The 13354-nt window shown below is 50.0% G+C and overlaps 1 protein-coding gene across 15 annotated transcripts in view; it reads left to right on the forward strand.

The window, feature by feature from the left end:
• The window catches only part of SLC2A9 (solute carrier family 2 member 9), a 260925-nt gene that overhangs the window by 160387 nt on the left and 87184 nt on the right, over window positions 1-13354 (forward strand). For all 15 annotated transcript variants that reach the window (XM_040625291.1, XM_040625294.1, XM_040625290.1 and 12 more), the window contains one exon: window positions 8790-8900. In XM_040625291.1, coding sequence (XP_040481225.1) covers window positions 8790-8900 — 111 coding nt within the window. The remainder of the gene's footprint in view (window positions 1-8789; window positions 8901-13354) is intronic.

Below are 13354 nucleotides of genomic sequence, written 5' to 3' on the forward strand. Positions count from 1 at the left end.
TTTTTTCTTTTTCTTGTCTAATTGCACTGGCTAGGACTTCCAGTACTGGGTTGAATAGAAGTGGTGAGAGTGGACATCTTTGTCTTGTTTCTGATCTTAGAGGAAAAGCTTTCTGTTTGATGAGTATGATGATATTATGATAGGATGTTAGCTGAGTATGATGTTAGCTCTGGGCTTGTCATGTATCACCTTTATTATGTTGAGGTAGTCTCCTATTTATTGTTCGTTTAGGTTTATTTTTAATCTTTAAGTCAGAAGTAATACTTCCTGCTTAGCATGCTTAACTTGAAATAGAGCAAAAAGCTCTGGACCCATATCTGTCTCACTGTGGCCGCAAGCCTGCAGTGGGAAGCCTAGGCCAATCACTCCCCTCCCCTAGCCTCTGTCTAATCAGCTGTAATAATGATAAAGCATACATTCATTTAGCACTTAACAGGAGCCTGAAGTTGTCCCCATGACAGTCCTATGAGTTAGACACCACTGTTAGGCACAGAGACGTTAAGAGACTTTCCCTAGGTCACACAGCTACAAGTGGTAGAAAGGGGATTTGAGCCCAACCATTTGGCTACAAGGTCTGGCCATTTGAGCCCTGAGCAGGGAGGGTCCCCAAGGCCCCCTTTGAGCATCCCCGTATGTGTCACTGGGCTGTGTTCCCAGGTCATCCATAGGCAGCCAATGGGACAAGTCCTACGTCCTCTGTTTTACATACAAAAGGACAAACACTGTTTAGCAGCCACCTCAGCCTCAGAGCCCCGCTGTCCTGTGCTTCAGTCCAGTTCTCCCCTGTACCTCCGCTGTCTACCAGATGAAAAACTTCAAATGCCCTTGAAAACTTGCTTTCTTCCCTTAATTGTCCCAGAAATTACTTGGGGGGGACATGGTCTATAGTTTAAGACATTGCAAATATTGCTAGGCATCACCCCATTTATCACTTTATTCCAACCCCAAATGTCCTGCACAGTAAGTGGTGCCTCCTCATTTTCTAGAAGAAGAAATGAGGTTTACAAAGGGCCAAGGACTTGCTTAGGGTCACAGTGGGAGGGATGCCCGTGCTGTCAAACTCACACTTCCTGGCCCCAGGTATCCTGCTCTGGAGCACCTGCCCAGGCTTGGCCAGCCCGTCTCTAAGCCCCAGGTGCCTGCACTAACCCAGCCATTCCCAGCCTCAGCACTATGCACATTTGGGGCCAGAAAATCCCTTATCAAGGGGGTCTGTCCTGTGTACTATAGAACAGTTCACAGCATCCCTGGCCTCAGCCCACCAGATGACAGTAGCCTACCCCACCAGTTGTGACAACGTCAGACGTTGCCCAATGTCCTGTGGGGGTAAAATTGCCCCCAGGGGAGAATCACCGTATTAAGCGAACAATACATATTGCCCAGTGCATTTTTGCTAAGAAGTCCTCGAATAGTTTCCTCATACCTTAGAAATCAAGGGGAAGTTGGATTTAACATTTAGTTGTTTCTAAATCCTTTTTCAGTGTGGAATTGTTTTTTCCCTCTCACAATGGCTTTCAAATTCCCTCCTCTAAAATTAGACCTGTCACTTAAAATTCCTTATTTTCTGCAACTGCCTTCCTCCTGAGCAGTTTGTCCTTTGCATGAAAACCAGACTTCTGCGCGAATGTTCTGTCTCTCACCGGCGAGGAGCCTCCTGGTTACAGAGTCCGTCCCCCTCCCTGGGGTGGTCACAACAGCTCTGACACCCACGCTGCCACTCCTCTCACCGTGACTGTCCTCGTGAGTGGAGGCCGCCTCTCATGGTCCCTGTGCCTCCGGCACCCAGAGCCGCCCCTGAGCATTAGGGGAAGAAAGGGGAAGGTGAGAAGAACAAGGAGCAGGGACGGTGCTGCTTCTACCAAGTCCTTGGGTTGTCACACCCGGTGCAGGAAATCTTAGTTTCCCTGAGACTTCCTGAATCTTGGAATAGCAAGGATTATGGTGGTACTCTTTTTTTTTTTTTTTTAAAGATTTTATTTATTTATTTGACAGAGAGACAGCCAGCAAGAGAGGAAACACAAGCAGGGGGAGTGGAGAGAAAGAAGCAGGCTCCCAGCGGAGTAGGGAGCCCAATGCAGGGCTCGATCCCAGGACCCTGGGATCATGACCTGAGCTAAAAGCAGATGCTTAATGACGGAGCCACTCAGGCGCCCATCCACTCTGCAGTCTTGGTTGGGAAACAAGACACTGGAGCTTGTTAGAAATGGACAGAAAACAGGAGTGCAGGCTTCGGATGAGCCTGGTGACGCCCGTTCTGGACCCTCAGAGGCAGTTTACGGCCGCCTGGGTTTGTTCACTCGGTGGGTGGCCAGGTGTCCCAGTGCTCCTGGGCAGCTGTGTGTCCCTCTGGTTCGTCACCTGTATAACTGTTGTGCAACGCCTCCGTTTGCTGCTTCCCCAGATCTGTGAGGGCGAGGACACGTGTGCGTTGTTCCCCCACATGTTGTGATGCGTGTGGTAACTGCCGTGCCTAACGGAGCACCAGACATCCTACACCCTCCACAGACAACCAAATGGCAAGGAGGCAAGGCTGGGAGAGTGGAGGGAGAGAGGCAGGGAGCCTGAGACAGGGCACCTTCCCCCGAGCTGGCTGGGAGCCCCAGAAAGGTCCATCTCCCTTGTCCAGCCATCATCAGGAACTCTGAAGCCCAAATACTGTTTTGCACAAAACTTCTAATCACAAGTCAGAAGCATTGTAAATAGCTTTTGTTTTGAAGTCTCTTCTCAAATAACGTCCTAACTCAAATTACAAGAATTGAATGTTCTGTTACCTTAGTAACTGAGACCATTTCCCTGAAAGAACTTGCTGTGTCCCCGGATGGAGAGAATGCGGCCTGGAGCCCGTCTGTATGGCCGCCCTAACGTTGTGGTCAAGAACACATGTCCTGGAGTCGGCTGTGTTTGACCCCCAGCACTGAGCTTGTGGGCTAAGGGGCAAGTTGCCATGACTGCTCTGTGCCTCAGTTTCCCCAGCTGTAAAGTGGTACCCCTTTCATATGATGGCGAGAGGGTGGATGAAAGGATGTAGGCACAGCCCGAGGCACAGGGCCAGTGACACAGGCGGTGCCCGACAATCTTAGCTACTATCTTGTCAAAAGAGCCCTGCCCTGAGACCATGGGCGCCTGGGTTCCAGCCCACACCCCACCTCCCAGCTCTGGAACCCTGAGTGAGACGCTTAACCCCTCCGCCCTCAATCACTGAGGGGTAAATGGACACGTGACTCAGAGGCAGTATCAGCTGGTTGAGGGCTGGGTCAGGCGGAGGTTATGTTTTTACCTATAAAAGTAGGAGCAAGCCTAGGTAATCCAACACTCTTAGAAAAGCTTTTAAAAATTAACATATTCGGGGGCTCCTGGATGACTCTGTTGGTTAAGCATCCAACTCTTGGTCTCAGCGCAGGTCATGATATCAGGGTGTGGTTCGAGCCCTGAGTTGGGCTCCGTGCTCAGCGTGGAGTCTGCTTGAATCTCTCTCCCCCTCTCCCTCTGCCCCTCCCCACCCCCACACCTGTGCTCTGTCTTGCTCGCTCTCTCTCTCTCAAACAAATAAATAAAATCTTAAAAAAAAAAAAAAAAGGCTAGCATGTTCTGGCCTTACTTAAATTTGAGTCCTTACTTTGTACCTTTCTGGATTTCCATGAAGAGTGAGGGGCAGGGGAGGGAGCCGCTCCTCGCTGAGCGCTGAGAGGCACCCCAGTGGGCCATCCAACGGTTGTTCATGCCTACTTCAGGGAGTGAAGTGGGCCCCAGGAGAGGCAGGAGAGGCAGTCACTCATTTCCACACCCCTGTGGTCAGGTCGAAGGGGGCCTGATGGGGACGGAGGGCAACACTAGCTTGGGGGGCTGGGGTCCAGGCTCTCAGGCATTGTCAGGAGAGCTGAGAGCCTTCCTCGGAGCAGGGAGTCTGGCCTCTCTTTGTGGCAGGGACTGTCATTACCCTTTCTGGGATGCACTATTCCCCCAGTCCTCAGATCTGCTGGCCCCAACTGAACCCCCCCACCCCATTCCACCTCAGGAGGAGAATCAAATGCCTCGCACCCCCAGGCAGCCTTGGGCAGGAAAGGCTTGGAAGGACCTGAGCTGACATGCCAGCCCTGCCACTCTCAGCTGCTGTGTAGCCCCCCCTGGGCTGAGCCTTACTTTCCTCATCAGTTAAATGGGGGCAAGACATCTCACTGGATTGTATGAGGATGAAATTAGGGCATGTGGGTGATAGGTTTGCAGGGTACAGTATATAAGCCCCTTTCTTTCCCTCTGAAATTCAGAGCAGATTAGAGAGGTTGGCATAGGAATCAGAGAGATGGGGATCACAGTGTGCCCTCTACTCCAGGCGGAGCTGGAATGGAGGGTGTGCCTCCAGAAGTGGCTGTGCATTTTGCATTCCCAGATTTAAGGCACCTACCCAGTCCAATAATAGGAAACAACCCCAGACCCAGCTCCACTGGGCAGGTCCCTCCCTGCCTGGAGAGAGCAGAGGGGACGCAAGCGGGCTGCAGGAGGCAAGTGCACAAACATCACAGTGGGGGGCGCAAATGTGCCTGTTAGTGCCTCCTTCCAAGGGCCCTGCCAGCCTTATCCCTTTTTCCTTATGTGGTTCCTTGTCCCTTAGGCTGAGAGAGAGGTGTGCCCCCCAAATGGGAACAGGAGATGAAGGGAAAGGGGGTCCCAGCCCTACCACAGGTGAAGCCCTGGCACTGGGACATAGTGTTCAGTAAATGACAGGATCTCCTCTGTCTTCTATACTTCAGAATAGATCCTGTACCTCACCGTTGGTTTGTGGAGACCATCTCTGTGTTTACAGTTCTCTCCTTCTGACCTCCACTTCCATCTTTGCGCCTTCTCTCTCTGACCTCTCTCCTGTAAAGACCCTCGTGATTACATCTCTAGCTCACCGAGATAATTCAGGATGACTTCCCCATGTCAAGACTCCTAAACTTAACCACATCTTCCAAGCTCCTCTTGCTGGGTCTTGTAACACATTCACAGGGTCCTGGGATTAGGACGTGAACGTCTTTGGGGGAACCACTGTGTGGTTCCAGACTCTACATCCATGCTCTGCATGAATGTATGTTAAGTCCAGACTCTACATCCACGCTCTGCAAGGATCACCTTGTTCTGGACAAAGACAAATCAGGGGGTTTTTTGCTTCTGAAGTTTAGGCAGAGAGATGGATTAAAACACATCTCTCAGTAGGAGACCAAATGCAGTCAAGGTCATGGGCATATATGGGAGTAGGGGGCAGGAATGATGGACAGAAGAGGAATCTCCAGTCAGCCAGCTGCACGGACAGCCCCCACATCGCCCGTGCGGCGGGAAGAACCGTGGGGTGGGAAGCAAACAGGCCTGGGTCTGCTCTGGCGTTACTGGCTGTGTGTGTTGTCTCGGATCTGGAGGCAATGTCACCTTCACAAGCTGTTGAGAGGGTTGAAAATGATGATGCGTGTAGTGCTTTGTCTCTAACACTATGTCAGGAGTTAGGAAGGAGGGCTTTGGGGCATTGGAGGCAGGCAGCCAAGAAGAAGGCTGAGAAGCAGCCCCAGAAGGGCTTCCTCCCCATAGCATCTACATAACTGTTTGACAATTTCCTTTCCCAAAGACCAATGGTGTCTCAATAGAGAGATGGAAATCTTCTAGAATGATACCCACCATTCGTTATATACCAATTCTATAAACGATGCTTGGGGCACCTGAGTGGCTCAGTGGATAAGTGCCCGACTCTTGATTTTGGCTCGAGTCATGGTCTCAAGTTCTTGCGTTCGGGCCCCACGTCAGGCTCCACGCTCAGTGCAGAGTCTGCTTGTCCCTCTCCTTCCCCCGCTGCCCTCTCCAAACTTGCACTGGCACCCGAGCTCTCTCTCTCTCTAAAATAAATAAAATTTTTTTTTAAAAGATTTTATTTATTTACTTGACAGAGATAGAGACAGCCAGCGAGAGAGGGAACACAAGCAGGGGGAGTGGGAGAGGAAGAAGCAGGCTCATAGCAGAGGAGTCTGATGTGGGGCTCGATCCCATAATGCCGGGATCACGCCCTGAGCCGAAGGCAGACGCTTAACCGCTGTGCCACCCAGGCGCCCCAATAAATAAAATCTTTTAAAGATGCTTTACTTCATCACTTTAAAAATTTTTATAGCCACCCTGAAAGACACATCTTTTTCCCTTCTTTAGAGACAGGTAGTCACTTGCCCACAGACCCACAGTTCACCGGAGGCAGTGCTGAGGTTGGGATCGGGGGTGCAGGCCTCCAAATGGTGGCTCCTTCCAGTCCACTGTCCGCCCCGTGGGAGGAGACTGCCGGCAATCTGCAGGCGTGCTGGAGTCCTGGATGAGATCAACACAAAGCATGCTCCTTGGGAGGGTTTGCTGTGGGACACACTCCCCCTTTCCCAGTGCTTCCATGATATGCAACGCCCCCAAACTGCCTGATCACATAAACCTCAGCGGGGGTAGAGGCAGAGGCCGTTACCATCCTGCTCTATAAGATGATTCAGCCGGAGAGAAGTGGCTTCTGGAGCCGGCAGAATGAGACAGGCACTTTGTGTGATGGGCAGGCCTTCCCCCTACCCACTCCAGGGACCAGCCCAGCAGGACCTCCTCGCAAGCTCTGGAGTGGGCAAGATGGTCCAAAGGACTGATTTCCGCCTATTTACTATGAAATGACTCTAGAGCCACTTTCATAAGCGCCCCCCCCCCCATGAGCGTGTAATTTTATGCACCATGACCCTCTTTGCTAACATTGAAACCCCTTAGGGGTTTCAGGAAGAATTGGAAGCAAGGAAGGTTGCAGGGGGCGTGAGGAGCCAGGAAGGAGGCCAATGGGGAGGCCAGGGCCCATCTCCCACAGAACACACACCCCGTCGGTCAGAGGTTGGCTGCTCTGGGGTTCAGACTGAGGCAGAGAATAACACAATGTCAGCAGAGAAGCCTGGGGGAGGAAAGGCGCGCATAGAGCCTTGGCTATTAAAAATCAGTGAATCTGGGTAAAGATTAAGAAAGGCGTTTAAGCCCCTCTGATCCAACGCTGAAGATCACAGTTACCTCCCAAAGGGGAGGAGATTATACAAACAAATCCGGTGAAGACTGGGGCTTTCCGAAACAGTTTCAGCTTCTGTCACAGCCCTAAGAGCTATGGGAATTAATGAATTCATCGGGAGCCACTTCTGTACTCTGTGAACATGGAAGCAAAGGTAGACTCTAAAATTCTAATTTATTGACTCAAGTCAAATGTGGCGCAGACACCGGCAAGCGGGTCTTCGTTTTACGAGAACATTAAAACGCATTTTGCCGAGAGAGGCATGAAAGCCAGCGAGCTCACAGAAATTCAGGCAGTCGTTTTTACCGGCCTCTGAGTGTGCCTATAACTTTATGAAGAATTACTCCCCTCGCTAAAAGATGAGCCATCTGTAGATATGTGTAGGTCCTAAATTATATCTTCTCCCCCAGTGCATGAAAAATGTTTTGCTAAAAAATGCCGGTAACAAGACAAATTTGTACAGATGAGAGCTTTTTCCAGAAACGAAGTAAGAGCCAAATGCAAAGAGCATGGCCAGCCAGCGTTGGGACTGACAAGTTATAAGCAATGAGCTCTAATGTTTCTTTGTAATAACCATCAGAGTATAAGTGCTTCCCAGACCCTCAAAGGCGGCGGGTTCCCTCGTCAGATGCCGTGTAAAGGACAGCTTGGTTTTCTATCATTTAGCAAACTCATGCTCTTTAAGGATATGACTGGGATTGGGAGGACACAAATGACGTGTGTCCAGCCTATGGACCCGAAACTTTAAGTAAATAGTGAAGAGCGACAATTCTTACCCAATTCCCGACACCCCACAGGAGGGGCATGGCTCTCCTCTTTGAGAAGGGGACGACGCCCAGCAGGACAGAGTGAATTGCTTGAGGTCACACAGCCTGTTCAACATGGAGCCAGGTCTCCAGCCTCCAGTCAGTGACTGTCCGATGCCCCGTGAGGGTCATTAGGGTTAGGTTTGGTCCCAAGTGGCAGAAACTTCCACACTGACCTAACTTCACATGAGGGAAATTGGGAAGGGTGGTACAGTAGTCCCAGGACCACACATCCTGGTTTGCCCAGGGCAATCCAGATTTACGCCTCTTATCCTGAACTAATTATTAACACTCCAAAGGTGCCCAGGTTTGGTGAATAAGTTATAGAACCACTCTAGTGAGCAAGGACACAGGCTCCTTCTAACTCCTTGCTCCAGCATCTGAACAGGTGGCTTCCATCCCAAAGCCGGGGCTCTATGTGTAGTTGTGCAGGTTGTGTGTTACACAACCCTCAGGGCATCATTCACATTGTCCCCATTATAGATTTATTGTGGCAGTTTTCCAGTGAATGACAGTAAAGTGTGTTGTGAATCAGGAACCTTTTCTGATTCTCATAAAGTTACCATGGGGGCTGCCATGCTGTCCTGAGGTCACCTAGTGATCCAAGAGGGCTGCTGAAGCTCCAGCCATCATGTTCACCAACCTGACGGCAGAAAGGAGGAAGGGCAAAAAGTGGGATCACACCTCGTTGGTGGAAAGCTCATTTTAAGGAGATTTCTGTTCATTATCTCATCACCACAATTAGCTTAACATATGTTGTTCCCAGTACCGCAGTTCTGTTAGTAATGAAGAAGGGGCAAAGGTGGGAGAAGGAAGAAAACAAATAGTTAGCCACACCACACAGCTCCATGCTGGATGTAGCAGCAAATCTCGGAGACCACCTTCTACCTGAATTTAATTTTGGAAGCAGTTGCCTTTCACTGACTCTCCCTTGTTTTTCTTTCCTCTTATAGATTTGGTTCTACACCAATAGCATCTTTGGAAAAGCTGGGATCCCGCCAGTAAAGATCCCATACATCACCTTGAGCACCGGTGGCATCGAGACTTTGGCCGCCATCTTCTCTGTAAGTAAACTGAGGGTTATTCCTGAGAATATCATGGGGGGGGGGGGGTTGTGAACAACACCACGAGGCCCCCTAGGCAACAAATGTGCTTGCCTTTAAAGGAGCATGTCCTTTGTGACTCCAAAGGCATCTGAATTTTAGGGTGTTTCACCCACCTAAAGAATATTATCTATATTTTGCTCTCTTACCTATTGTCTGTCTTTTAATAAATAGCTCCCTTCTTTGAACTCTCACCTGGTCACAGATGATACAGTGTGAGGAGCACCCAGTAAAAAGGGCCATTTCTCCCTGGGGGTCCAAAGCAGAATCCCTGTGAGCCTAAGGTCCACTGCCATGACTTTAAAAGTGTTTCCAGACCATTAGCTGTCATCTTTCTACCCCAAACATGTAGGAGTTTGCAGGCAAAGGAAAGGAGAGAGAACATTGCAGTCGACTGGTATAACAGAGGGTGACTTTAATAATAAGCAAAAGTGTCCAAAGGAAGACACAGAATTCATCCTTCTTTCTCAACCTCAAAGATGCACATTAAACATACTGTGGGGAGGGAGTTGGGAGACTTCAGAACTTCGCAGAAATTTCAACAGGTTTGGACAATCAGACCAAACTAGATTTGAATCCTGCCTCTGAAATTTCTCAGCTGTGTGATGCTGGACAATGCTCTCAACGTCTCTGAGCCTTAGTTTCCCCTTTTATGAGATGTCCGAGTCTCTTCCACCTTGTAGGTGTGTGGGCTGTGCCTCCCATTTTAGGCACACAGTCCACGACAGGGATCCTTCCCAAAAGGTAGAGAGGAGGGTAGAATCAGAGTGAGGTTGTCTGACCTTCACGGAGGAGCTCATTTATTTCCACTCTCACACCGACTTCTGCTGATGGAATTGACGCAGCGCAGACATGCAGAGACTTCCAGTCCCATTTCTCACTTGCTTTCGACAGAACACTTTATTTTGCTCCTTGCTCGTGCTGGGTCATTCTAACAAGATGGGTGTCAGGAAAGCGTTGAGGTCTGATGTTCGTCTCCTCCTTTCGCTCACGGTCTTTTTGTTAGAGGAAAATATCTCGCCTTTTCACAATCTGGGAGTGTCACAAAATTCTGGTTTTGGGTTATGCACTCCCCGCCCCCAATGTGGCTATGCATGCTTACATTGATCATGGAAAGGCACAGTCTAGAATGGAAAGAACAGGGTTTGTTTGGGGGAGGGGTCGGTGAGGTATTTCTTGTTGTAAGGAGTCATCACGAGCTCATTAGGGTACGTGTGTAAAATTTAAATAAGCAGGAAGAACTGAAGAAGAAATATATGATCACACTGCCCGAGAACATTTGGCAAAATCTCCCTTTGGCTTTTCTGTACACAGAGGTGTGTTCCGTTCTTACTCGGTAGTCACCCTGCTTTTGTTCACATGACCTCGTGCCAGACTTGCTTTCCATTTTGCTTTCCTGTTTTCTTGTCTGAGAAATGTTTTGTTGAAGTGTAACGTGTGTGCAGAAGGGCATGCTAATTATCGCCCCTGTGACTGAATACTAGCCGTGCGGGCCCTGTGGCTCTTCAGAGATTGGTTGTATGGTCAGTTCCCCCCTGCGGTCTGCGGGGCGGGTCCTCCGAGCGTCTCCCCTCAGAGCCTGGACGGCAGAGCCACACTGCCTGGATTCCGATCCCCTCTCCGTCCCTGTCGAGATGCGTGACCCTGGGGAAGTTATTCAACTGCTCTCTGACTCAGTTTCCCCATTTCTACAATAAGGACACTGGCCCTCACCTGGGTGGCTTAGTCAGCTGAGCGTCGGACTCTTGATTTCAGCTCAGGTCATGATCTCAGGGTCCTGGGATAGAGCCCCGCATGGGGCTCCACACAGCAGAGAATCTGCTTGAGGTTCTCTCCCTCTCCCCCTCCCCTGACTTGTGCGTTCTCTCTCTCTCTCTCAAATAAATAAATAAATCTTAAAAAAAATTTAAAAAGGGTACTGCTCTTGCCCATAGGGATGGGGTGAGGATTAAACAAGTGAATACAGGAGGGCAGTGCCTGGCAAATGATGTGGGCTCACAGAGCGTTGACTACGCCATTGGTCAGTGAATAAGGCTGTGATGAACATCCCTGCAGAGAGCAGGATTTCACAGCACTCTCACAGTCTTCTGATAGGTGAGGAAGCCAAGTCCCAAAGAACTGGCTTTCAAGGATCACACAGCCGATACGGTCAGAACCCAAGGGAGTGGGGACAGCTAATGTCGAGGGACCTCACTGCTCCCCCAGACCCCGACGTGCCTTACCTGGGATCTCATGGTTGCTCATTCACATCACTCCTCAAAGTCGGGTTGTCATCTGCATTTGAGAGAGGCGTAGAGAGAGCAATGATGCTTCCAACCCTGTCTCCCTGACTCCACGCGCCCTCTTTCCAGTCCCCTCTCCCTGGCCCCGGATCTTCTTCATTACAAGCTCACAGTATTGGATAGAGTATTTCTTGGAAGTGCTAATCCCAGGAAGGGGGGCAAATGACTTGACCCTCCTGGGAGAGGCAGAGAGGACCTTTGTAAACTCAGGGAGTCGGCCTGCTGCCGCCTGCAAGTGTGGAGCACAGTGGACCAAGGTCACTTGGCACATGCATTCTAGAGGAGCAGGGCCTCCGTGTGGGCCTACTGCGGGGAGTGGCGGCCACATAGCTCTCATGGAGGCATCATTCATTCATGCCTGCATTCATTCCACACCCGTATCCTGCTTGTACTAGGAGGTCACCAGCGAAGTTGTCGTGTTCTAGAGAGAAAGATCCAGAAACAGACACATACCACATGCAACACGGGGATGAACTCTCCTGGGAGGGCTTCCTGGAAGAGGGCCCAGAAAGGCGAGCACTGAAGGTCCAGCAGGTGTTAGCCAGGTGAAGGAAAGGGCAGGGCACTGGGGAGACTGTCCACTGGTCCCGGGCACATGGACCCAGTCATCTGCACCCCTCCCAGTGTATCCTTTAAAGGAACTGGAGATGTGGAATAGTCCGTTGGGAGTAGTTCTTAACATGGTAGCCTTCACCCTCATCTTCGGAGTACCTCGGGATTAACCAGCATGAGACTGGGAGTCTGAGATGGAACAATGTGTTGGGGGAGAAAGAGCTGAGACTGTAGGGCCAGCAGTTCTGAATTCAAATCCTAACCACCCATCTACTAGCTGAGTAGCCTGGGGAAAAGTGCCCAGCATCCCTGAATTTATTTGTCATCTTTAAAATGGACATAACCAGGCCTACCTGTGGTAAGCAGAAGCCTGGATCCCCCAGAGTGTCCCCGTCCTGATTCTTGGAAGCACGAGTATGTCACCTTACACAACAAAAGAGGCTTTGCAAGTGTGATGATGTTAGGGAGACAGGGTGGTTATCCTGGATTAGCCAGGTGGCCCAGTGTCATCGCTAGGGTCCTACATAGTGAAAGAGAGAAGCAGGGGTCAAGTCAGAGAAGGTGATGAGGGGCAGAAGCAGAGGCTGGAGTGGCAGTTGCTGGTTTTGGTGGAGGAAGGGGCCATGAGCCAAGGAGAACAGGTGGCCTTGGGAAGCTAGAAAGGCAAGGAACAGATTCTCATCTAGGACCCCAGAAGGAACACAGCCCTGCCAACAGCTGTGATTTTTGCCCCTGAGACCTGTTTTAGACTTCTGACCTCAGAGCTGTAGGAGACTGTGTTTCTTTCAACCACTATGTGGTCACACAGCCCCAGGAGACGAATCCACTGCCTTCCAGAGTGGAAGCAAACCTCTAAGTGCAGGAAGGGCCACTGCAGCATTGCTGAGAGTCAATACCCAGTAAATCCCATGGCCTTTCCAAACTTTATTCCCTTGCTTCCAAAGATATGGACAGTGTTTCATCCAACGTGTGAGACAGCCACCTATCAAAAAGGACTTCCCAATTTGTTTTCTTCTTCCTGAGATTTTGACAGTCTGTTAAAATGGGATCTAATATTCTTGAGAAAGACATTTTTTTTCATTTGATGAGCAATTAATTTTGGCTCCTGGCATTGCTCGTCGGCTTGGGCAGCTGTAAATAATTGCATCTTGCAGAAACAGCTGGTTTTCTGAAATGACTTTCTGGACATGGCATTAACTCTCCGAATGAACTTTCACCGAGTGTCACACGGGCCCCCAGAGCCTGAGCAGCGGCTGCCCCGTGGGGAGCAGTGGCCTGTAGAACACGAGCCTCATTCCTTCAAGAAGTGGAGACTGCTTTTTCAAATCAGGGGAAACGGAGTGCACATGAGTCCTTCTTGCTCCTTATTCTTCATAGTAAGTTTCAGTAGTTGTCAGGAATGCACTACGCCATAACACTGAAGTTAAAAAAAAAAAAAATTCTACTGGTTTCCCATACCCCCTCTGCCTCCCAACAAACCCAGATTTCAGAATCAAAACCTTTAGAGTTCACAGCTGCATCTTGAGACCCTGGATCTGGCACTTGTTGGATGAGAAAATGGGTCTAGGCAACAAAGCAGGA

This window comes from Ursus maritimus, unplaced genomic scaffold (genome assembly GCF_017311325.1).
Source record: "Ursus maritimus isolate PB19 unplaced genomic scaffold, ASM1731132v1 scaffold_8, whole genome shotgun sequence".
NCBI classification, from domain to species: Eukaryota; Metazoa; Chordata; class Mammalia; order Carnivora; family Ursidae; genus Ursus; species Ursus maritimus.